Source organism: Sminthopsis crassicaudata, chromosome 2, assembly GCF_048593235.1.
Source record: "Sminthopsis crassicaudata isolate SCR6 chromosome 2, ASM4859323v1, whole genome shotgun sequence".
Taxonomy (NCBI): domain Eukaryota; kingdom Metazoa; phylum Chordata; class Mammalia; order Dasyuromorphia; family Dasyuridae; genus Sminthopsis; species Sminthopsis crassicaudata.
The window spans coordinates 552,510,497-552,532,943 of NC_133618.1; the positions used below are offsets into that span (position 1 = coordinate 552,510,497).

The window sequence follows — 22,447 nt, forward strand, 5'->3', positions numbered from 1 at the left end:
CTGAAAACCTAGTTTGATAAAAAGGGTTTATTGTAGGGATTTGGAAGTAAGGTTTAGTTAGTAAAGTTAAGGGCACCGGAATAGGTCCTCTGGGCAGAAACCCTTGGTTGCTTAGGACTTCTGCAAATGTAGACGCCAAAAGTAGCCCCTTTTATAAGCTCTTGGTGATCTTGAAGGTGGGTGGGAGTGCCAGGCTTCTGGCCGGCTTTCAGCCAGGGTCAGCATTGAGCTCGGTGGGGGATGGGGAAAGCCCACAGACCAGGATTTGTAAATCAAAGGTCAGCCATGGGGAGGGTTTCTTAAAGGTACCTCAACCCCCATCATATCTATTGATATTCACCTGTTGTAAATTAAAACATATTAAGCATTTTAATGAAAATCGTTTTGACCTGGGAACCTTCTGAAAAGATCTCAGGAGCTCGCAGGGCTACCAGGACTGTCGTTTAAGAACCGCTACACCGGTGAAAAGAAAAATAAATTGTACCACAAGAAACATCAAATATGAGGGATTTAGAGAAAAAACGGGAAGCTCCTGACTTAGGAAAGGACCAAAGGAACATCCCTGATGACTTAAACATTGCAAATATAACTAATATGAAAAGTCAACTCTAGTTACCCGGAACGATCCTGATTTATCCCCCCAATAACGGAAGATGTCTCCTCTCTGGAGAGAAACGGGGTCCTGCAGGGACGGGATGGTGCATTTGTTGTAGTGGCTGCTTTGTAAATTGGTTTCCTTTGTTATGTGGGAGGCTTTAAAGAATCAGAACAAAGAAAAAAGGAAGAAAGAACAAGTAAGGCTTGTAAGCCTTTCCCACTGACAGGAGAGACAAAAGCGAAGCCGGGTCCTCAGCAGCCTGGACTCTAAGGAGTGGGACAACGCCCAAAGGCGAGGGGCCCGGGAGAAGCACCGGGAGGACTAGCGCGCTTCCACCGAGAACAGCTCATCTGATCAAATTCAGTCCCAAACTTGGAGGGGCAGAGAGGAGAGGGATAGAGAAGAGTAGTGGTGGAAGGGGCTGCCAGGGGGTAGACAACGAAGCAGCACCCCCCCTTCTTTTCTCCCCCCCCCCCAGCGGATCCCAGGGGAGAGCCCAGGGGAGAACTAGATCAGGGTGGAGCGCTTCCCTCCCCTCCCAACAGGACCCTCGCCACAAGCAGCCACCCGCAGGGGCTCCGCTAGGAGTGGCCGCCCCAACACCAAGTCCTGCGCTGACCTCTCACCCATACCCAGCCAACCCAAACGTCCTCCCACCGCCCATCCCGTGATTGGCCATTTCCTTTTCCTTCCCCGGGACCTGCTGACCGGCTGAGCCAATGGGGAGGTGCGGTGGCGCCAGCGCGATTGGGTGAGAGGCCTCCGCGGGACTTGCCTCGGTACTGGGGCGTTGAAAGGGTGAGTTATCTGGGGAGTCGACCCCCCTCTATCTCCTCTGGAGCCGGTCCCTTGACTAGGGGCGCAGAAACGGCTTCTTCTGGGCCCTCTCCGGGCCCGAGCATCATCGGGGGAGGAGGAAGAGGTGGCGCGTGCGTCCGAATTCGGCCTCTTCCGCCCCGCCGGGTCTCCTAGGAGACCCTCGGTGCCTGCCCCGGGCGGGGGTGGGGGGCGGCCACTGGCACTGTTGGGGAAATCCGGGTAGGGGACGCGAATGTGGGGCGTGGGGCGCGGGCCGCAGGGGAGTGCTGGCCCCGGCGCGGGCGGCCGGCGCCTGCCGGCCCTGAAGGTCCTTGTCTAGAACCATCATAACTAATAAAAAAAAACGAAGATGTGTGAAAACGAAATATGACACCCCCCTAAGTGAGCCGGGGGTGCTTTTTTCCCCGTTCCACCGAGGCTGTTCAAGCATTCTCCTGGGTAAATGCGGACCCTCAACGGAAAGTACGCCTTGGTACGGACATGGAGCCCTCGTCCTGTAGTCGGGGATTGATCTGTATTTCAGCTTCACCTCTGACTTCGGGGTGCACGCCCCCCCCGTTCCCCTTCTCCCATCCTTCCTCTCGAGCGTCAGCTTGGAGGACCCCAGGTTACAAGCCCGGGCTCACTAAAGTGTGTCCCCAAGTGCCCCGAAGTTAATTGCATTTCGAAAGGACCGCCCTTCTGCCACGAACGCCGCCTCTGAGCGTCGGAATCCCGTGCGGATTTAGCTTCTGGCCGGGCCTTCGTGAGAGGTTAAACCCCGAGGTCTCCTGCCTTCCATTGTGCTCCAGGTGCTGCCCCTTCAACTATTAGGAGACAGGAGGTTGGCCTAGAGTCCAAACAGGAGTGAGGGTTTGGGGAATAGGGGGAAGGGAAAAGCAAATGCTGGGAGTTAGTTGGCTTTTTATGACTTGCCTGACTATTACACTGGTAGGCTCCTCAAACAAATGGTCCATTTGGCAATAGCAAGTAGTGGGGTTTGTTTTTAATCGGGAGCTGGAAACTTTAATGCATTCAGTCTGGATTGAAGTTAGCCTGACAAAATTTTACTTCTCTCTCCCAGGTAATTTGATTGCTTGAGTTTGAGGACTAAAATCCAGTAGGTGATATGTTGTAACATATGAGTCACAAAGAACATGTGAGTCAGAGTATAATAATTGGCCCACCCTATTGCCGGTGTTGCAGCAAAGCAGTTACAAAATCATGATTTGTATTACTGTTACCGGCAAGCTTACTAGAAAGCCAGGTTTTGTTATAATTAAAACGAAACAGGCATTATCACAATTATGGCATGGACGATCTCTTTTCCCTCTCCTAGGTTACATAATTGCCTAATACTGTTTTGAAAGTTACTTGCTTTTTCAAGAAATTAATTTCCCATAAAGACAATTTAAGAACATATTCAGTACTATAGATGAAACTCCAGCAGTGATAAATAAAGTGAGCCAAATTTCCACAAATTTGCATATCAAGGAAAGCCATTCAAGAAAAAACTCAGCAGCAGTGTAGTCTTATTTACTGCTTGTCTAATAATTCTACTTAAATACGTCAGTAGATCTGTGGTCTCATCTAGGATCCCCTTCTTGAGCAGGTTCTAATCCATTCATGCCTTTGGTAATATCTTCTTAAAAGCAGTGTTTGCTTAATTCTGAAGGCATCATCTTAGTACCTCATCATTGCAGATATTTAAAAGTTGATTTTGGAGTTCTTTAATATCAGGTTCTAATAACATTTTCTAAGTAGGAATCTTAATTCTAGGACAGCATTTCAAAATTACAAAATATTTTTGTTTTTGGCGAACACTAAAACACAAATTATGGTTAAATGAAATGGACAGAAGCTGAAAAAAAAGTTGTAGAAAAATTTCTATCAAATTGGCATAAGTTTATGAAATTTCAATCTTATCAAAACAGTAACATGTTTTCTTATTGTTTGTCACTTAATAAACCTCTTTACTAGTAAAAGATATTGTCTGGTACAGTAAAATTATTATGGGAATGTAGTTCTTTAAAAAGGAACTCTGGACCAATAATTCTGCACTTCATGTGGCAGATGGCTAGTTTATTTCACCATAAGATGATTCTAGAAGTACCTGCCTCACAGTCTAGTAATTGAATATGCAATCATTTGCTATTCATTCTCTTAACCAAGCCAGTCTTAAAAGGACTGTGTAGTGTATGTAGTGACCAATATCAAGCTAATTAATGTCATTGCATAATTGAGGATCTTATTTTTTACTGGGAGAGAATAGCTTCTTTTGTCAATAAAACATTTTGTCCAGTGGAAAGATTGGTTAGGTTTTCATTGGCCAGTATCTGGGTGAAATGCAGGAAGAGGAGATGGGTTTCTTTTATCAGCTGAGCAAAAAGCCAGCAATTAAAAATACACAAGTATATACTCCTTTTTTATTCCTTCCACCAAGTTTCTTCCAGTTTAAATTTTTATTATAACAATTGTTTGTGTTTGTTTGTTTCTTAGGGCTTATAGTTATTAGGGAAAAGGATACAGATGACCTCATTTAATAAGGAAATAGGTAATACTAATGTAGGATTTCTTCTAGGTTAAGTATGTGACTTGTTAGAATCACAACTGTTCAACTCTTTTCAATTTTGTTTTCAGGTGCTAAAGATGAGACAGAAAGAAGTGTTGACCAAAACCTTCCAAGCCCCTGCTGTTGTTTATAGTTCTTCAAATAGTCACATTTACATGTTTAAAAATGACAATTCAGACTCAGATGAACTGTCTGAAGAAGAACTAAATGTGGAATTGAGACCAAGGGGAAAGGAAAGACAAAAGAATGCTGGAAGAGAGAGAGTAGGGGATGTGGTATTGCTAGAACGAGAACTCACCGAAGATGATAACCTTAACAAACTTGCTCTTCAGTATGGTTGTAAAGTAAGAATCTATTCTACTTTGGTCATAGAAATGACTTGGCTTCCTTATGTTATCAGTTGTTTCAGTTAAATTTAATGAAACTTAGTAAATATTCTGGACACTTGTTTTCCTAAATTTTATTATTTGAAGGAAGAGATCAGCAGCATGTCTGCTACTAGCTTTAATATAGATGATAACCTCTAGTTTTATTCCTTTAGGGATTGGGGGTCTGGGTATAAGAGATTTTGATCAAGGATCATGTTGTGGCATTTTTCCCCCTAGAAACTGCTTCTACATTTTCCCTCTTCTGAAATTGTAATTATGACATTTCTTTAGATAAATAGTATTTCGTATGATGGAGCTAGAGAGAGAAGTCTTCCTGCATCTGATTATATTCTTTATTTGTTTTTGTTCTTTCTCAACTTCTGTTGTTGATTTGTAGTTGTTCTTAACAGGTAAAATCATAGCTTCTGTCTATTACATCTTGGTTTTTTGTTTGTTTGTTTTGGGTTTTTTTATTCTATGGCATCTTTGTAATACTGTTTTTCTTTTTAATTGTATTTTTTTATAGCATACAGAACGATTAACAGTGGGGAAGTAAGTAGGAAAGCATTCATAGAATTCCTTGCATGTTCTCCACAGAGCAAAACTACTTATTAATTTAACTTTGTTAGTACTGTTGCAAATTTTGTCAAATTTGGTTGTGTGGCATTCACAAAAGCTGATTATGTGAACTTATTCTACACTCTTGGAGTGCTTATTATAATGGAAAATAGAATCTTAGATCCTGGACAGTCATCTAGTTCAATCCCTTCATTTTACAGGTTGTTTCAGCCTTAAAAGGTTAAATAACTTTCTTAAGTTCATACAGATAGTAAATTCAAAGGTAGGATTTGAATGCAGGTTCTCTGTAGCCAGTGCTTTTTCCACTGTACCTCTCTCAGTAGGGGATTTTTATGTTTCCCTGAATAAATGAAACTATGGTCTGGTAACAAGAATACAAATATTAAGATTTTTAATTCTTGTGGGAATTTTTATTTTAGTTTTCTATGTAGGTTATTTTCTTATCTATAAGATGAAGGGGTTAGTCTAGATCAGGGTTTTTAGCCTTTTTTGTGTCATAGTCTCCTTTAGGTCTAGTGAAAGCCATAGACCTCAGAGTGCTTAAGTATATATCAAAATAGAGGATTACTAAGGAAATTAATTATATGGAATATAGTTATTACATTTTTCTCAGGGATATTATTATTAATTTTTCTCTGAAAGCTCATGGATTCCAGGCTAAGAACCCTCAGTTTCTAGATGATTTTTAAGGGCCCTTTCAAGATCTAACATTCTGACTTATAATTTGCTTTTCACTTCATAATTACCATGTGTAGCCCTTTTTTTTTCTTTTGTGGGAAAGAAAGTGATTGAGTAATCATTTTCTATATTCTGTACTACCAAAGCCATAAAAAAAATAGTATTATCTTACTTTTAGATAAATTCTATAGTTTAAAAAAAAAAGCTCTATAGCTTTCACATATGTTCTCATAACAATCTTGTGAGATAGACCAAATAACTTAATTTTATTTAATCCAAAAAATCTGAGGCTTAAAGAACAGCAATAACTTGAGTAAGGAGTTGCATAGCTAGTAAATGAACAAGAGGGCTAGTGTTAAACACTCTAGGTCTTTTGACTTTTAATCCATTGTTCTTTTGATTGTAGCATAGTACCACTTAAATTAGCTTTGTCCAAGTGAAGATGTTTAACTAACTTAGATTGTGCCTTAATAGATCAGATTTTCTAAAATAGATTGGAAAAATTGCTTCTGGTTATTAGAAAAAAAATTTTTTGGCTAAGTGATCTCAAACATCTTATTTAACATTATAAGTTAGTATTTATGATTGAGTTATATTGAGTTTCTTTTTCTCTCTAGTCAAATTAAATGATCAAGTAGTATAGAAACAATTTAAAACTATAGGACAGCTGAATTAAATAAAACCCAATTCAAACATCTATTGCATTTATTTAAAATTTTAATTTAAAGGGATAGTATAATATGGTATTCTAAGTAGTTTCTTTTTGTTTTTCAAAATATAGAAGAAAATGTATATTAGCTTCCTGAATTTGAATGAACATGATCCTTTGAATGAACTTTATAATAGAAATTAGCCTGGGGGAAGTATGTTTAGAGTTAGAAACATCTATATCTTAAATCTTCAATTGAAGTAAGTTTGTTCAGTAATAAGATGAAAGTAGTTTTTACTGATAAATTTGTAGTGTATTTTCGCTATGTAATAAAGCCACCCTAACAGACTGTCTTTTGGTTGGTTTAATGATAATCCTGTCTCCAATTCTCACAAGTAATAGTTCAAAATTCCCAAAGCATGTGAATTTTTTAGTTCTTTTACATTTAAAACCTATATATACTCCATAGCATGTTTGGGAGAAGGGGTATAAGCAAATAGGATAACACTATGATATTAAGCAAAAATGTAGTGTTATTGTCTACAAATTTGAGAACTTTTGTGGACTTTTGTGTTTTGGGGCAAAATGAAACATTCTAAGTGAAGATAATACCTTAAGTACAGTAGTCAAGTCATTCCTTTTGGTTTTTAATTAATGAAAATTTGTTAGGTCAATAAATTGTATTAGTGATATCTTTGGGGCCCATTTATCATGAGCTTAATATGTCAGAAGGGGGCACTGTTGCCTCTAAAAATAAAGAAAAGTACACATGGAAAACTTTTAATTTTAAGTTTTGGGATTTTAGGAATTTTATTTTACTAGACGTAGCTACATATTTTTGTTCTCACAGTTTTATCTTACTCAGACTTCTAACTAATAATAGCTAATCTTTTTATTTCATTTAGTGCTTTACAGTTATTTCATTTGATAATGCATACTATATTAGAATTACTAAGAAGTCCACTAAAGTAAGAGTTTATTCAATTAAAAAGAGCATTTATTGTGTCTTGTAGTATTTTAGGCACTTATGGAATTTTGAAGGAAATTTTAAAGTACTTATTTTAATATGTATTATTTTTCTTTTTTTCCTTAGGTTGCCGACATCAAGAAAGTAAACAACTTTATCAGAGAACAAGACTTATATGCTTTAAAATCTATAAAGATTCCAGTAAAAAATTATGGCATCTTAACAGAGACAAATAAGGAATTAAAACCCCTCCAAACTACATCTGAGTCTAAGTTGACGTTCATTCAGTTTCCAGACTCAGATAATACAGCTACAGAGAATAATTGTACAAAATCCAACCAACTGACAGATTTTTTTAAGGGGATTGATCAAGATATTGAGAGTGCAGTACAATCAGAAATCTATTTAAATCAAGATTATTGCATAGAAACCCCAAACCAGGCTTTGCTTCCAATTAGTCAGAAGACTCTAATGAATGGTGCAGACTGTGGAATTCAATGGTGGAATGCTGTTTTTATCATGCTTCTGATTGGAATTATTTTACCAGTGTTTTATGTGGTCTATTTTAAAATACAGAGCACCGGAGAAACCACTAGTACCTTGAATGGAACTGTAGGTCCCAATGGCTCAATATCAACTAATACGATTCCAGGCAAAGCCCTAGAATTGGAGATTCCACTGAAGACTACAATTTCTTCAGACAGTTTTGGAAAAATAGGAAGTTAAGCACATCTCTTTAGAAAGCAATGAAATCTGGGTCTCATCTCTAGTAACTGGGTTCGCATTGGGCATGTGTTGGTAACTTCCTATAGGTAAACAACTCATAATGAAGATCTTTAGCCATTTATTTTAATTTTGTGAAAGAGGCCAAGACAAATTATCTGGCCACATTTATCTTTGACTCAGGTACAGTCATACATATGAAACCACTTTTTTTCAGGCACCTTATTCCCTAGAAAACGAAATTTAATGAATTCTTTTAGAAATGTGATTGAAGCTAAATTTCCTACATGGAGTACTATTTTGCTATATAGTATTTAAATGTCCTCTGTTCTGAAAGTTTTTCCTCAATTGCAAACAAAATTGGTAAACACTAAAGAAGATTATATAGTAAAATAGAACTACCTGCAAATTCTATGCCGCTATTCAAAATGGGTATTTTTTTGTGTTAAGTGCTAGTAATTATTAATCTTGGATAATATTAAGAAGTCCCTTTTGTGCTGGGCATCATGTTGCTAGAACAAAAAAACATCTATGTGGATAAGAGTAATATGGAAGTGTTTGTGGCAGTAGCTAATTTATTTGATTTATTGAGTGACTCCTCATTTCAGATTTAGTTAGCTTTTGAGAACCATGGCTGATTTCATTATTGTAAAAATTCCATCTAATTGATCAGTGTCTTTGAGAACTGATTGCAATTTGATATTTGGGGGACTGATGATAATATGGTCTATGTTATATCAAATCTTTGGATTTGTATCTGTGGTATCAAATGATTTATAATGGTATTTAGCAAGTGTAAAGAGCCAAGCATTTGGGGGAATATTATTAATAATATTAAATACTTTGACAGAGGTTACAAGTATCTCCAATATTTGATCCACTTAATTGTGACATTCACTTCACACTTGCTTAATTACCTGTTTTTTTGACACATGTCCTGGCAGTTCTTATTTAAATCTGTGTTTTAAAATTATAAATCTTAAACTGCTTTAAATCTTTCTTTCATATTTGAAGACTTTTTTGTATATTGTATATTCAAATATACTTAAAATAGTATTTTACTACTTCCACTACAATGTTAGAAATCTTAAATTCTCTTAGTGATAATGTTAAATAGCACTGAATTATTTCTCTATTAACTACTGTTCATTTTCATCTGAGAGTTGGTTCTAGAATTTCAAGTAAATTCTGATTATATGTTTTCATTCTTTATGTAAAGTTACATAAATAAGTTTGAAAACTATTTTGCTGTCTAGATGATTGGGGGATAGGGAATATTGAAAAAAAAAATTCTCCCTTATAAAGTTTCAGCAAGGATACAGTTAGTGTTATCCTTCTGCTGTGGCTTTTGATAAATAAGATCTTTTAGCCAGGTATGGGGCAGCTGTCCAAACAGATAGGGGAAAGGAAGAGAACTTAATTCTTTTCATTAATCCCTTTTTAATATGCATTCCTATAGGGGACACATTGTTTAGTCCTGCAGACATTAAGTTGGATTAATATATTTTCAAATAAATGATGCTAGTACAATCCTAAGTAAATATTCAGAATTCAGACCTTTACTATAACTACTGCTGTTAAAAGGACAGTGAAAGAAAGTGTCATTTAAGATATATCTATGGATAAAGTCAATCTGTATTCTATCCCTATAAAACTTAACATTTCAAATTGTACTCGTACCTTCCTTTTTGCTTTTTTTGTAAAGTATCCATCCTTATTGTTAATGTTAGTTGCTTGGGGTAAGGCTGCCATTAATATAACAGGCCCCATCTCTCACTTTTCCTGTTTTGTGCTGTGGGTGGTACTGAATACAATAGGTTAATTGCTTTGAATCAGGGCTCTAGATATTTGGAGCTGCAGTGAAGAGTATAGAAGAGAACTTCAAAGATAGAGATGTGATTAGTATCATGACTGCTATGTCCAACATGTATTGATCCTATTTGCTATAACTTGAAAAAAAAATCTTTATAGAGAAAAAAGCAAAATACCCCGAAATATTGACCATTTATATATTTGGCATCTTTGAGCATATTGGTGTATTCTTTTATAGTTTACTTAGCTTTAGAAAGAGTATAGTTCTTTTGACATTTTGAAAAGTCTCCTTTTAGAGATATACTCAATATAAGAATGATTGAAATTCTTGTTATCCTTTTTTGTTTGGTGGATTCCTGTGGGAATATAGTGATAACCCTTTTTCCTATAACAGGTTAAAATTGTATTTAAGAATTTAAATGCACTGTCATTTGATGAAATTGTCTTCAAGGTAAAATGAAAACATATAAAATTGCTATAATAAATGTTTTTTATCTTATTTAATTATATAGCCAAATATTTTAGCATGCTGTACCAATAAGATATAATTTTTTTAAGGTTTCTATAATACTTGTCCTCATGAAGCACATTAGGAAGGGTTTGGAGTCCTCCAGGGATTCACTTTGCCAAGTAAAGATTGATCTTTGCTTTGATTTTCACAAATGATATACCATGATTTTTTCTATGAGGGAAAGTTGGTTGTGTCTCTTTACCATACTCTTCCCCACTGTTTTTTTTTTTTTTAAAGGTTAAAATTTCAAATTAAAAAAGTCACCAAAAGAACACACACACACACACACACACACACACACACACACACACACAATTGTGGAAATATATCCCACGAACCTCTGAATGTGAGATGCTGGCACGTTAAAAGCAGTTAATGGGATAACCTTCAGGACTGTGGTTTTCTTTTTCGAGTTGGTTGTGGCTTATAGTGGCTGTTTTAACCTTGTGTGTAACATTCTCTTATTAGGTACCAATAGTGTATGAAATACTATAGATCATTTTCTACCTAAGAAATATATTTTTTTAGTGATATCAAATTTTCAGTGCCTTCAGAAACTATTTTAGGGTAATAATTTTTTAAAAATGTTCATAGTATCCGTATTAAGGAATTCCAGTGCTCTGCTCTATGTAAATCTAATTAATCACCAATCCTGTCAGGAAAGTATTATTCCTCTTTAATAAATGGAGAAAAACAGCACAAACCTAAGTTACTGACACTGTGCAGCCCATAGCAAAGCTGAGAATCAAGACTTGACCATTGTGTCTATTACCACCCAAACCAGAAACCATACTACCTCAGAGAGAAGGTATTTTTCTGAAATAATTTTGCACTTTATTGTAAAGATTGCTCCTGGTTGAATAAAACAAAAGTTGAAACAAAATGGCTGATTTTTAAGGATGTTTTAACATTTTATTTACTTTGCTATCTTATTTTTCTTTACTTCTCAAGTTGTGTTGACATGAATATGTTGATTAATGACTAGTATTAATAGTATTTTGTTTGTTAATGCTCTGAGCATAAACCTTTTTTTTACCTAAATGTCAGGATAACTTCTACACTTGAATTATTAACATAAAGTCTTTATTTAATTGCACTTTCTAGTATTAAGAAATATGAATCTTCATATTTTTCCCCAGTTCTAGTAGTAAACAATTAGAGTCTTAACAAAGACAAAATGTGATTCCACATTATACTGAATCCTAAATTGAGTTCAGAAATTTAGGGATTTGCTTGAGAGAGATTGCAAATTCTACTTTAAGCATTCATCCATTTTCAGAAGGTAAGGAAACAGTTGCATAAATAGGTGATAAAACTTTGTCAAGGAATACTGCAATACTATATGACAAGTTATATTACTTGAGTAACATAAAGGCAGGGGGAATTTCTAAACATTTCCCTCTATAGAATTGGTAACCACAGAGTTGTGTGTTCGAATTACAAGGGTAATTGCATCAATCTTCTCCTTTGCTTTGATAATACAGATCTGGCCCAAAATTATTTGCATAAAATTAAAGCAACTTGCTTTGAGGCATCTTTAATCTGATTGAAACAAGTATTTCCTCTAACTGTGCAGATTCTTATTTACACTTTTCCCCTAAAATCTTAGTTTGCTAATTATTATTCTCGGGAGTTTTTGATGTTTTTTTGTTATTATTGTTGTGGTGGGGTGTGTGTGTGTGTCCTGGACTTATGGGAGTTTGGTGAATGAAGCCTCTGGACTGCTTTTCAGAATTTTTTAATGCATAAATTAAAGATAAAAAACTAACCTATTGAAATATTTTTTCTCATTTAAATTTGTAGACATATCCCTATCACATCTTTCCACATATCCCTTAAGTCCACTTTACCCTACACTGGATTTGTAAACTTATCTGTATATCAGTGAGGGAAACAAACTTGCCTGGCTGATATCCGGTGTGCTCACAATGTTAGCAGTCATCTTGATTTCTCATACTTTTATCTCTTTTTCTGATATCTTTAAATGCCAATTCAAATACATAATTCTTTATTGGTAATATACTACTAGCCGCCATGAATCTCTTCATTATCCTTTGAGTAACTTGCAACTTTAATTCTTCAAAAATAAGTATTAGTATTTAATAACTACATATATATATGTGTGTGTGTGTGTGTGTGTGTGTGTGTGTATAGATAACACCTTTATTTCTGAGAGAAGTTTGGAGGAGTCAGGAAAGTCACTTGGTGTAATGTTCTCTCTAAAATGTAATGTTCTCTGTTGAGGTTTTCTTGGGGTCTCTGTGAGCAGCCTTCCTTTCATTAAGTAATCACCACAACTATAACCAGGTATTAAAGTCCAAATCCTTTATTGTCCCCTTCAAAGTCTTATCACCTTCACTTGGGGCTCGGCTAGTTTTCTGGGGGCCTTCTGGAGTCTTGGTTTCAGTGGAGAAGCAAAGGAGAGCTTGTCACCAAGGTGATGTGAGATGGGATGAATCTGAGTCCAAGGGCTTGTGCTCCAGTCTTAAGCTTCTAGCCTTCATTTCACTTGTCTCTGAATCTCTGAATCTCTCTGGCTGAAGCTTCTAGCTTATATACTCCACACTGAGTACAAACCAATCATTCTATCACTAGGAAACCATTATTTGTTGTAAGATTAAATCAATGCTAAACTAGATTTAACCACTGTCTCCTCAATTCCACTTAGTATCTTGTTTCAAGTTCTGGCCAACATTTCCTTGTAGAATTAAATCATACTGAACCATGTTAAATTAGATAGCTATTGTCTATCCATTCCACTGACTTAGTACCTTGTAAGAATCCTGTTTCAAGTTCAGAGTTTTGGCCCATAACATCTCCCGCTTTCTTTTGTTTTTAGAACATAGGTGGTCATGACCTCCCTGACTTCTTAAGGAGGTGAGAACCCCCCAAAAGGAGGTGATCACACCTTCTCTGATCAAAAAGTCCTACAGATGTCTTATCAACAATTTTTCATTTCAAGGAATCCAGCAATTCCTGCTGGTTTTAAAGTTCTTTTAACAGTCTCATTATCAGCCATGCTCTTTTTGCATCAGATGTTTTTTAGATCTCCTTTGTTTCAAGGTTTTTCTCTTTTTCTGTCTTTCTCCAGGTGATCTTTGGCACCCATCTGATTCCTTCTCCATCTGTAGAGACACAAGTAAACCCTTTCTCCCAAGCAATTAACCTATCTAGTATATTCTATTTACCACTTTCTAAATCTCTCATCATCTGGCAATTACATTGGAGCTGTTTGCACTGGACACTGTCCTCCTGGCTAAAAAAGCCTGTATTCTCCCCAATTGTAATCCCTTTCTGCCATCTGATTGCTTTTCAGCTGATTGATTACATCAGATTCCTGAACTTCTAAAGGTGTAACCTCGGCTGCCATCATGCCCCACCTGTCTTTTGTATGATATCTTGGAGCTGGGACCTGCCTCTCATTTCCCTGAGTCAATCTATATTCTGAGGCCCAATGGAAGCCCTTGTGGCATTTTGGACATAGGATTTTGGGTCTTGTTCTCTCACCCTGTCTTCTCACTCTCTTTACCTACATTGGGCTCTCAGATGTCCTATTTTTCCACACTGAAAGCATCTCTCTAGAAGTCCCTTGCCAAGATGGACCCTGTTAATCATCACAGCCTGGATATAATAAGCATCTGTGCCCACTGTGGCACAGTGTCTTATGATCTCCTCTAAAGAAGCATATTTGTACTTGCCACAAAAATAAAATCAGATTTAAATAATTGGAAAGACATTCAGTGCTCTTGGATAGGCCGAGCAAATATAATAAAGATGACAATACTCCCCAAACTAATCTATTTATTTAGTGCTATACCAATCAGACTCCCAAGAAACTATTTCAATGACCTAGAAAAAATAACAAAATTCATATGGAAGAATAAAAGGTCGAGAATTGCAAGGGAACTAATGAAAAAAAACTCGGAGGAAGGTGGTCTAAGTGTACCTGATCTAAAGCTATATTATATAGCAGCAGTCACCAAAACCATTTGGTATTGGCTAAGAAATAGACCGGTAGATCAGTGGAACAGATTAGATACAAAGAACAAAAAAGGATACATCTATAGCAATCTAATCTTTGACAAACCCAAAGATACCAACATTAGGGATAAAAATTCATTATTTGGAAAAAACTGTTGGGAAAACTGGAAATTAGTATGGCAGAAATTAGATATGGATCCACACTTAACACCATATACCAAGATAAGATCAAAATGGGTCCATGATTTAGGCATAAAGAGGGAGATAATAAATAGATTAGAGGAACAGAGGATAATCTACCTCTCAGACTTGTGGAGGAGGAAGGAATTTATGACCAGAGGAGAACTAGAGATCATTATTGGTCACAAAATAGAAGATTTTGATTACATCAAACTAAAAAGTTTCTGTACAAATAATACTAATGCAAACAAGATTAGAAGGGAAGTAACAAATTGGGAAAATATTTTTAAAAACAAAGGTTCTGACAAAGGTCTCATTTCCAAAATATATAGAGAACTGACCCTAATTTATAAGAAACTGAACCATTCTCCAATTGATAAATGGTCAAAGGATATGAACAGACAATTCTCAGAGGAAAAAATTGAAACTATTTCCACTCATATGAAAGAGTGTTCCAAATCACTACTGATCAGAGAAATGCAAATTAAGACCACTCTGAGATACCACTACACACCTGTCAGATTGGCTAAGATGACAGGAACAAATAATGATGAATGTTGGAGGGGATGTGGGGAAACTGGGACACTGATACATTGCTGGTGGAGTTGCGAAAGAATCCAGCCATTCTGGAGAGCAATCTGGAATTATGCCCAAAAAGTTATCAAACTGTGCATACCCTTTGACCCAGCAGCGCTACTACTGGGATTATATCCCAAAGAAATACTAAAGAGCGGAAAGAGACATATATGTGCCAAAATGTTTGTGGCAGCTCTTTTTGTTGTAGCTAGAAACTGGAAGATGAATGGATGTCCATCAGTTGGAGAATGGTTGGGTAAATTGTGGTATATGAAGGTTATGGAATATTATTGCTCTGTAAGAAATGACCAGCAGGAGGAATACAGAGAGGCTTGGAGAGACTTAAATCAACTGATGCTGAGTGAAATGAGCAGAACCAGAAGATCACTGTACACTTCAACAACAATACTGTATGAGGATGTATTCTGATGGAAGTGGAAATCTTCAACATAAAGAAGATCCAACTCACTTCCAGTTGATCAATGATGGACAGAGGTAGCTACACCCAGAGAAGAAACACTGGGAAGTGAATGTAAATTGTTAGCACTAATATCTGTCTGCCCAGGTTGCATGTACCTTCGGATTCTAATGTTTATTGTGCAACAAGAAAATGATATTCACACACATGTATTGTACCTAGACTATATTGTAACACATGTAAAATGTATGGGATTGCCTGTCATCGGGGGGAGGGAATAGAGGGAGGGGGGGATAATTTGGAAAAATGAATACAAGGGATAATATTATAAAAATATATATATAATAAAAAATTTAAAAAAAAATAAAGAAAGAAGCATATTTGTGTAGTCCCCATATAATTCTTTTGCAAACCTCATTAGCATTTTCCTTAGCCAGTTGTCTTATCATTATTCTTGTAGCTGTATTTTCTCCAGTGGTTCTTGTGGCAGCTGTTTACAAATGTCCCACAAAATCAGCAAAAAGTTCATTGGGACCTTGCTCTATTTTTGTGAAGGCTCCCCTCCATCTTTTCCTGGGAGGGTGCTCCAAGCTTTTGTAGCTGTAGTAGCGATTTGCTCATAAGCTGTTAAGGGGTAATTAATCTGTGCTGAATTTTCTGCATTCTGATGTTCACCTGCTAGTTGGTCAAAGGTGATTTGATGTTAACTCCAGTTTGCTTATTGTGTTGGGCTTGTATCCTCCATAATTCACTATACTCCGAAAGCCACAACTTGTCCAGGCTCTAAATATGTCCTTGCTAGGAATTTCCAATCAATAAGGGTTAGGATTTCATAAGCCAAATTCTCTAGTAACATCTTAACATAGACCATGTAGCCCCATAAAGAGTGCAATCTTTTTTCATATCCTTAATTTTTTTCCAGATCAAGAGGAGTGTATCTTCTTTGTTGGCCTGAAGAGTCAAGCTCTTCAATCACAGGGTATGCATTTATTTTTAAATCAGATATATCCTGTCCTTTCTTAGCCTTAACCAGTGCCTTCTGTAATCTTGTCATAGGCTGCTTCATAGGTGGCACTGCCTCTCCCTGTCCCCTTTCTCCTCTTTCCATGAAGGGTTAAGTGAGGGAAGTAGGTCAGAGGATGGGGAATGCTCTTGCTGTGAAGTACCACACTCAGAATTGTACTTAACTCCATTCTTTTCTGATTCTTCATCCTTTTCACCTAGTTTATCTGGATCCTCCCTCTCCTGCTCTTTCTTCTTTTTCCTTATTCTATAATATATAATTTCCTAAAGCCAGTTGTTTTAAATTATATGTATAAAGTGTTTCTTTGGAAATTGAGTCAGGTCCATAATCATTGTAGTATTGATATAGTTGCTCTCCTACTAATTTCTACTTGTCTAGATCTAATTCTTTTTTCTTAGAGAACCAAGGAGATGTGTACTGTACAGTTTCTAAAAGTTCAATGATCTGCTCCCAAGTTACAATCAAACCTTGGCTTTTCATAAGTTTGACAATGCTTTCTACACATTTTCCTTGAATTGGAAAAGAAGGTTTTTTTTCTAAACATCTGTCCCATTTAGCTGGAATACTAGTTTAGCCCTTAACAAAGTTTTCTTGTTTTACTCAACCTAATTTCTGGGTCACAGATGAAGGTTCTTGGTCCCATGTTCAGGTGCCAAAATGTAATGTTCTCTGTTGGGATCTTGGGGTTTCTGGAGGCAGCCTTCCTTTCAGTTCAATAATCACAAGTATAGCCAGGTGTTAAAGTCCAAATCCTTTATTGTCTCCTTCACTTGGGGCTTGGCTGGTTTTCTGGGGACCTTCCAGAGTCTTGGTTTCAGTGGAGAAGTGAAGGAGGAGAGCCTGCCACCAAAGTGGTATGAGATGGGATGAATCTGTCTGAGTCCAAGGGCTTGTGCTCCAGCCTTCCAGCCTTCTGTTTTCTTGTCTCTGAATCTCTGAATCTCCCTGGCTGAGGCTTCTAGCTTACATGCTCCACACTGAGTACAAACCAATCATTATATCACTAGGAAACCATTATTTGTTGTAGGATTAAATCAATGCTAAACTAGATTTAACCATTTGTCTCCTCAATTCCACTCAGTACTTTGTTTCAAGTTATGGACCATAACATCTCCTTGTAGGATTAAATCAATCACACTGAACTATGCTAAATTAGATAACTATTGTTGTATCAATTCCACTGCCTTAGTACCTTGTAAGAATCCTTTGAAGTTCAGAGTTCTGGTCCATAACAACTTGAAGTTTTTTTTGTTTTTTTAAGGAACATTTTTGTCTAACAAAGGGCTCTTACTCCATTTTTTACCATCTGCAGTGTCTAACATTTAAATACTTATATAATTGGCTTTCTGTTCAACTGCATAAAATAGTCAATTTAAGAAGACATTTGTCATATAGATTTTTCCTATGAAGTTAAATCAATCTGAGTAACAATGCTTCTTATTTAGGAGACTGGTGGTCTAGGATTCGATGTGATCAGTACAATTTCCTCTAAACAGGAACATCTGAAGTAACTTTAAGGCATTTCTGGTTTCAGTTGTATTCTACACTAGACAAAGGCAGCAGGATATAGTGGGAAAAACATTGCTTTTAGAGTTGGAGGACCTGAATTCAAATTTCATCTCTGATGTTTACTACTCGTGTCATGTTGGACAAATCAGCTAACCTTCCAAAAACTCAGTTTTCTCATTTCTAAAACAAGGGAGTTGGGTTAAATATTCTATTAAGGAATCTTGTATGATTTTAAGGTTAAGATGCAAGACAACTTGGAAGATTGAGTTAAATGTTTTACTCCACATAAAAGTCAACAATCTTAATTTTTTTACTTTTCAGTCAACATGAGGACTCAATAATATTCTGTGTGAAAATCTTCCTGTTTTTTTTTTCATGCCCTCATCAAGAACGTCTATTGTAATCTAGATCAATCTCAGATTTTAAATTTGTATTTGTTATTTCTCCCCATTCTGAATAGCATAACTCATTTCTATCCTCCAATTCCTCATCCCCATTCCTTGTCACAATAAAAATTTTTAAAAAATTCCAACCAGATTTAAATACATAGGCAATGTTTCACACCAAGTGTAGTGAAGGTGAAAATGAAAATGGAAAGGAAAGAAAGACCTTAATCACTAAGAATCCTCAAACTTATCCTTCTCTGGCTATCAATGAGTCCTAAAAATAACCCAAAGAGGAAAATGTGAGTCTACTTTTAAAATTTAAGTGGTATCTTTAGTCAGGCTTCTTTACCTTTTTCTACTCCTATAGACTCAATATTTCTATATGCACAATAAATTTTTATCTATATTCCTGTTATCTATATTCCTCCTGTCTGGGAGGTGTTCCTCACCTGATCTTTCCAGCTAGAGATCAGATTTTGAGTGATAGAGACCTAAAATGATCACCTGTTTTTATGCCGCTCCAGTTTACCTTCAATAGTTTTCTAGGAATTCTTGCAACATTAGCGTTCATGATCCTACGTCTTACCTAGCTATCTTCCCTTTGCAGCTTAGCCATTATTTCTTTCCTCTTACCTCTTACCTCTTACCTCTTTCCTCTTATATGGTCAGCAATGCCTGAACTTTGAGCTCACTCTCCAACAAAAGTAAGAAATAACAAGGAGGACAGGACAAAATGGGAGAACGGTGAAAAATTTGATGAGAAGGTAAAGGACATCAAGAAAAAATAGTTTGAAGTTAGATTTCAGACATCCTGAATGTCAGGATAAAGAACTAAATCAGACAATAGCAAATCAAAGATTTTTGAAGAAAGGAGTGGTGTGATCAGAGTGGTGTTGCAGAATGATTATTTTGAAGGCAGTGTGAAGGATGAATTGGAGAGAGAAAAAGGAAAATCAGGGAAGTTGTTGAACTGAATAAGTTGTGATAAAGTGATTATAATAGAAATGGAAAAAAAGATAAATGGAGTAAAAGAATTAAAGCAGATCCACAAGTCTTGGCAACTAATACAAAAGGTAAAGAGAGTGAAGAATTAAATTATTTTCAAGTTTGAAAAATTTACTATAGATTTCAAGAAGTTGGAGTTGGAATACCTGTCCACTAGTGGCTAGCAGGATGCATTGCAATGCAAAAGGAAAGATCTTTTGGGAGCAACAGCAAAATAAAGGAGTTATGGAGAAAAGCAGGTTTGGGGAAAGTGTTCAGTTTGAGATATTGGGGGCAGATACAGATAGAAATGGATATATGAAACTGGAGAAAGATTGGGTTGGAAATGGAGATTAGAATCATGGAAGTAGAAGAGAAGGGAAAGAGTATAGAGAGAAGACAAATTTAGGAAATGTTTGCATTTAGAGGATGTAGAGTTAATGGATAAAAGGAGTTGATTTAGAGATAGGAGGACCATGACTGATGCTTTGGGAGAGGAGCAGCATGGAGAGAGAAAGTCCTTGCAGAATGAATCTAGAAAATAGTGGTTAGGACTGTTAGATTTGGCAGACAGATTAAAAAGAACTTGAACTTAAAAGGAAATCATTAGTTACCACTGAGAGACCATTTTCAATAGAGTTGTGGACACAAACCATACTTAGGAACTCAAGAATTTAGAAATAGTAGTAGAAGCAAGTGAGTTTAAATTCACCTCTTGAGGTAAGGGGAAATGAGAATGTAAGGGAGATGAAGTGAGTCTTCTCAGTAAAGTGGGATGCAATATGTAAGGTTCCGGGCTAGCTCCTTCTGAAGGGCTCAGAATCAGTCCTAGTCAGGATAAGCAAAAGTCTTGGCCCCATGTTGGGCGCCAAAATGTAAAGGTCCTGTCGTCTCTAAGTTATAATCCTTCTCTGGGAGGAAGTTTCTTTTCATTAAAATCTTTTCCTCTGTGAGCAGGTTTCTTGGGAAGCTTCTGGAGCCTCCAGCCAGAGCGAAGGTAGAATCTCGAATCCTCTTCTTCCTGAATTCTGGCTCTGAATCTCCTCCAGCTCTTGTCCTTCCCCAATCCAGACTCTCTCCTTCCAAACTGCTGTCTCAACTCAATCTCCCAACCTTGACTAATTTCTTGCCCGGCTGCCCTCCTTTTTAATCCTAGCAGAGATTGGGCTACTGAGAACTCAGGAAATACTTTAACCAATGAACTTGCTCCTCTTAAAGGTGCAAACTCTTTTAAACATGTAAACTCCCCCCACACACACACACAGAAGTCCAAAGGTGCAAACTCCTTTCAAAGGCCTGAACCAAAGGTGTGAATTCAGAGCTAGAGAATTGTTTAGACAACCTGAATTATCACCTTGTAATCCTAACAGCAATAATAGCTAATATGTATATATGTGTGTCTATTTCTACATATATACACACATATAGCATTTTTTAAGGCTTGCAATAATACATTTTCTCTATCACTTTACATCTCACTGATGAAGAAACTGAGACTTTGAGACATTATGTGACTTGCCCCATAGCCAATGTCTGCAGTGGGATTAAAAATTATTAGACCTGGGGTAGACTATCTAGATCAAGGTGGCGCAGTAAGATAGAGCACCATCCCGGGAATCAGGAGCATCTTAGTTCAAATCTAATCTCAGACACTTACTTGCTGGGGAAGTCACTTAACCCCTATTGCTTTAAAAAAAAAAAATCCTACCAAAAAAAAAAAAAAAAAGACTTAGGTCTACTTGACTTTAAATCTAACATTCCTCTATTCATTCCCTTTACAATGTCAAATCACCTGTAAGAAGGAATAGTAGTAGAGATGAGAGATTAAAGAAAAAAAAGTTACAAGAGTTAAAAAACCAGTAAGACAGGAATAAAGTTTGGGTGGTAGATTTCAGAAAACTTAAAAAACAAAACAGGAATAAGCAATTTGGCATACATGAATTATGTACTGGACCCTAAGTATACTTACTGTTATAAAGCAGAGATGGGATACTACGCCATCAGGCAAGCGAGGCTTTACCATTTCTAGTGACCAATATGGTTTTATTGATGGTGCAGAATAGGTTATATTTGGCTCCTAGAGCAAAGTGTGACTCTTCACTCATGAGCAATAATATTTGATTTGTGTTCCATAAATTATCTTTTCCAAGTGTTTAAGCCCTGGGAAAATGAAGATTTTCCTATAGGTTTTTAGAAGTTGGGAATTGGAATGTCTGTTTAGTGACAAGCAGAATGTTTTGGAATCCACAAGGAAAGGAAATTGTTATATTTTTCTTGTTCAGTGAAGAAATCCTATCCATTTTACAATGGAGAACAGCAGTCTGAAAATATAGAGCCCAGTCTAGTAATACCAGACCTAAAATTCTATTATAAAGCAGCAGTCATAAAAACCATCTGGTACTAGCTAAGAAATAGAGGAATGAGTGGAATAAGCAAACTTAATGTGTTTCTTTTTGTCCTGCCTGCTTCAGGTGAAGAATGCAACCCTATAAGTCTTAAATTGGTTTGTAAATGTGAGCTAATATTACTAGGGATTTGGCTTTTTAAGTAATAAACCCCTACCATAGAAAGAGTGTTTGTTAAATATCAGTACAGGTAATGATGACAGGAAAAAAACTTCAAACTTTCATCTCCTATTTTCCCTTTATATATCATATCCTAAAAAGATCTTTGAGGACATCTAAATCTGACCCAACTAAAAACTTTTCTTTTATTCTAGATCTGTGATTTTATTTGTGTAAGGAACTTCTCTCAATGAAAACCTGTTCTATAATTCAGATTGTCAGCTCTGTAAGACACAGTTTGGGAGTTGCCTGAAGCACTGAGAGGTTAAGTTACTTGCCCATCACCACAAAATGTCAGTATTCCTGACATGCTGCAGTTTAAGTCTATGGATGGTATGTTGGCTTTTAATTTTTTTTTAACAGATTAGTAAGTAGTAAATAATCTTGAAGACTTTGTGAGTTGCCCATGGTAAATAATAGTAGTAAGACTTGAACCCAGCTTTCCTTTTAAGTCAAGTGTTGATACTATCTAAATAATAGTTTTTTTCCCTCTGTTTCTCTTCTAAGAACTAGCAGTGTAATCTTTTCTTTTTTTAAATGAGAAAGAAAATAAAATTCAAGAAAACAACA

The 22,447-nt window shown here is 36.5% G+C and overlaps 1 protein-coding gene across 4 annotated transcripts; it reads left to right on the plus strand.

The window, feature by feature from the left end:
- The first annotated feature begins 1,100 nt into the window (after positions 1-1,100).
- LYSMD4 (LysM domain containing 4) lies at positions 1,101-11,138 on the plus strand. 4 transcript variants are annotated; one of them, XM_074295036.1, is made up of 4 exons: positions 1,655-1,889; positions 4,037-4,312; positions 4,863-4,888; positions 7,336-7,470. In XM_074295036.1, exons 1-4 carry the CDS (start codon positions 1,860-1,862, stop codon positions 7,355-7,357), a joined length of 354 nt encoding a protein of 117 aa, XP_074151137.1. In that variant the 5' UTR covers positions 1,655-1,859; the 3' UTR covers positions 7,358-7,470. The 4 variants fall into 4 exon arrangements, with proteins under 4 accessions (XP_074151134.1, XP_074151137.1, XP_074151133.1 ...); XM_074295033.1 differs by lacking the exons at positions 1,655-1,889; positions 4,863-4,888 and adding an exon at positions 1,101-1,396 and having other exon boundaries at positions 7,336-11,138; XM_074295032.1 differs by lacking the exon at positions 4,863-4,888 and having other exon boundaries at positions 1,664-1,889; positions 7,336-11,138.
- Positions 11,139-22,447: the final 11,309 nt, after the last annotated feature.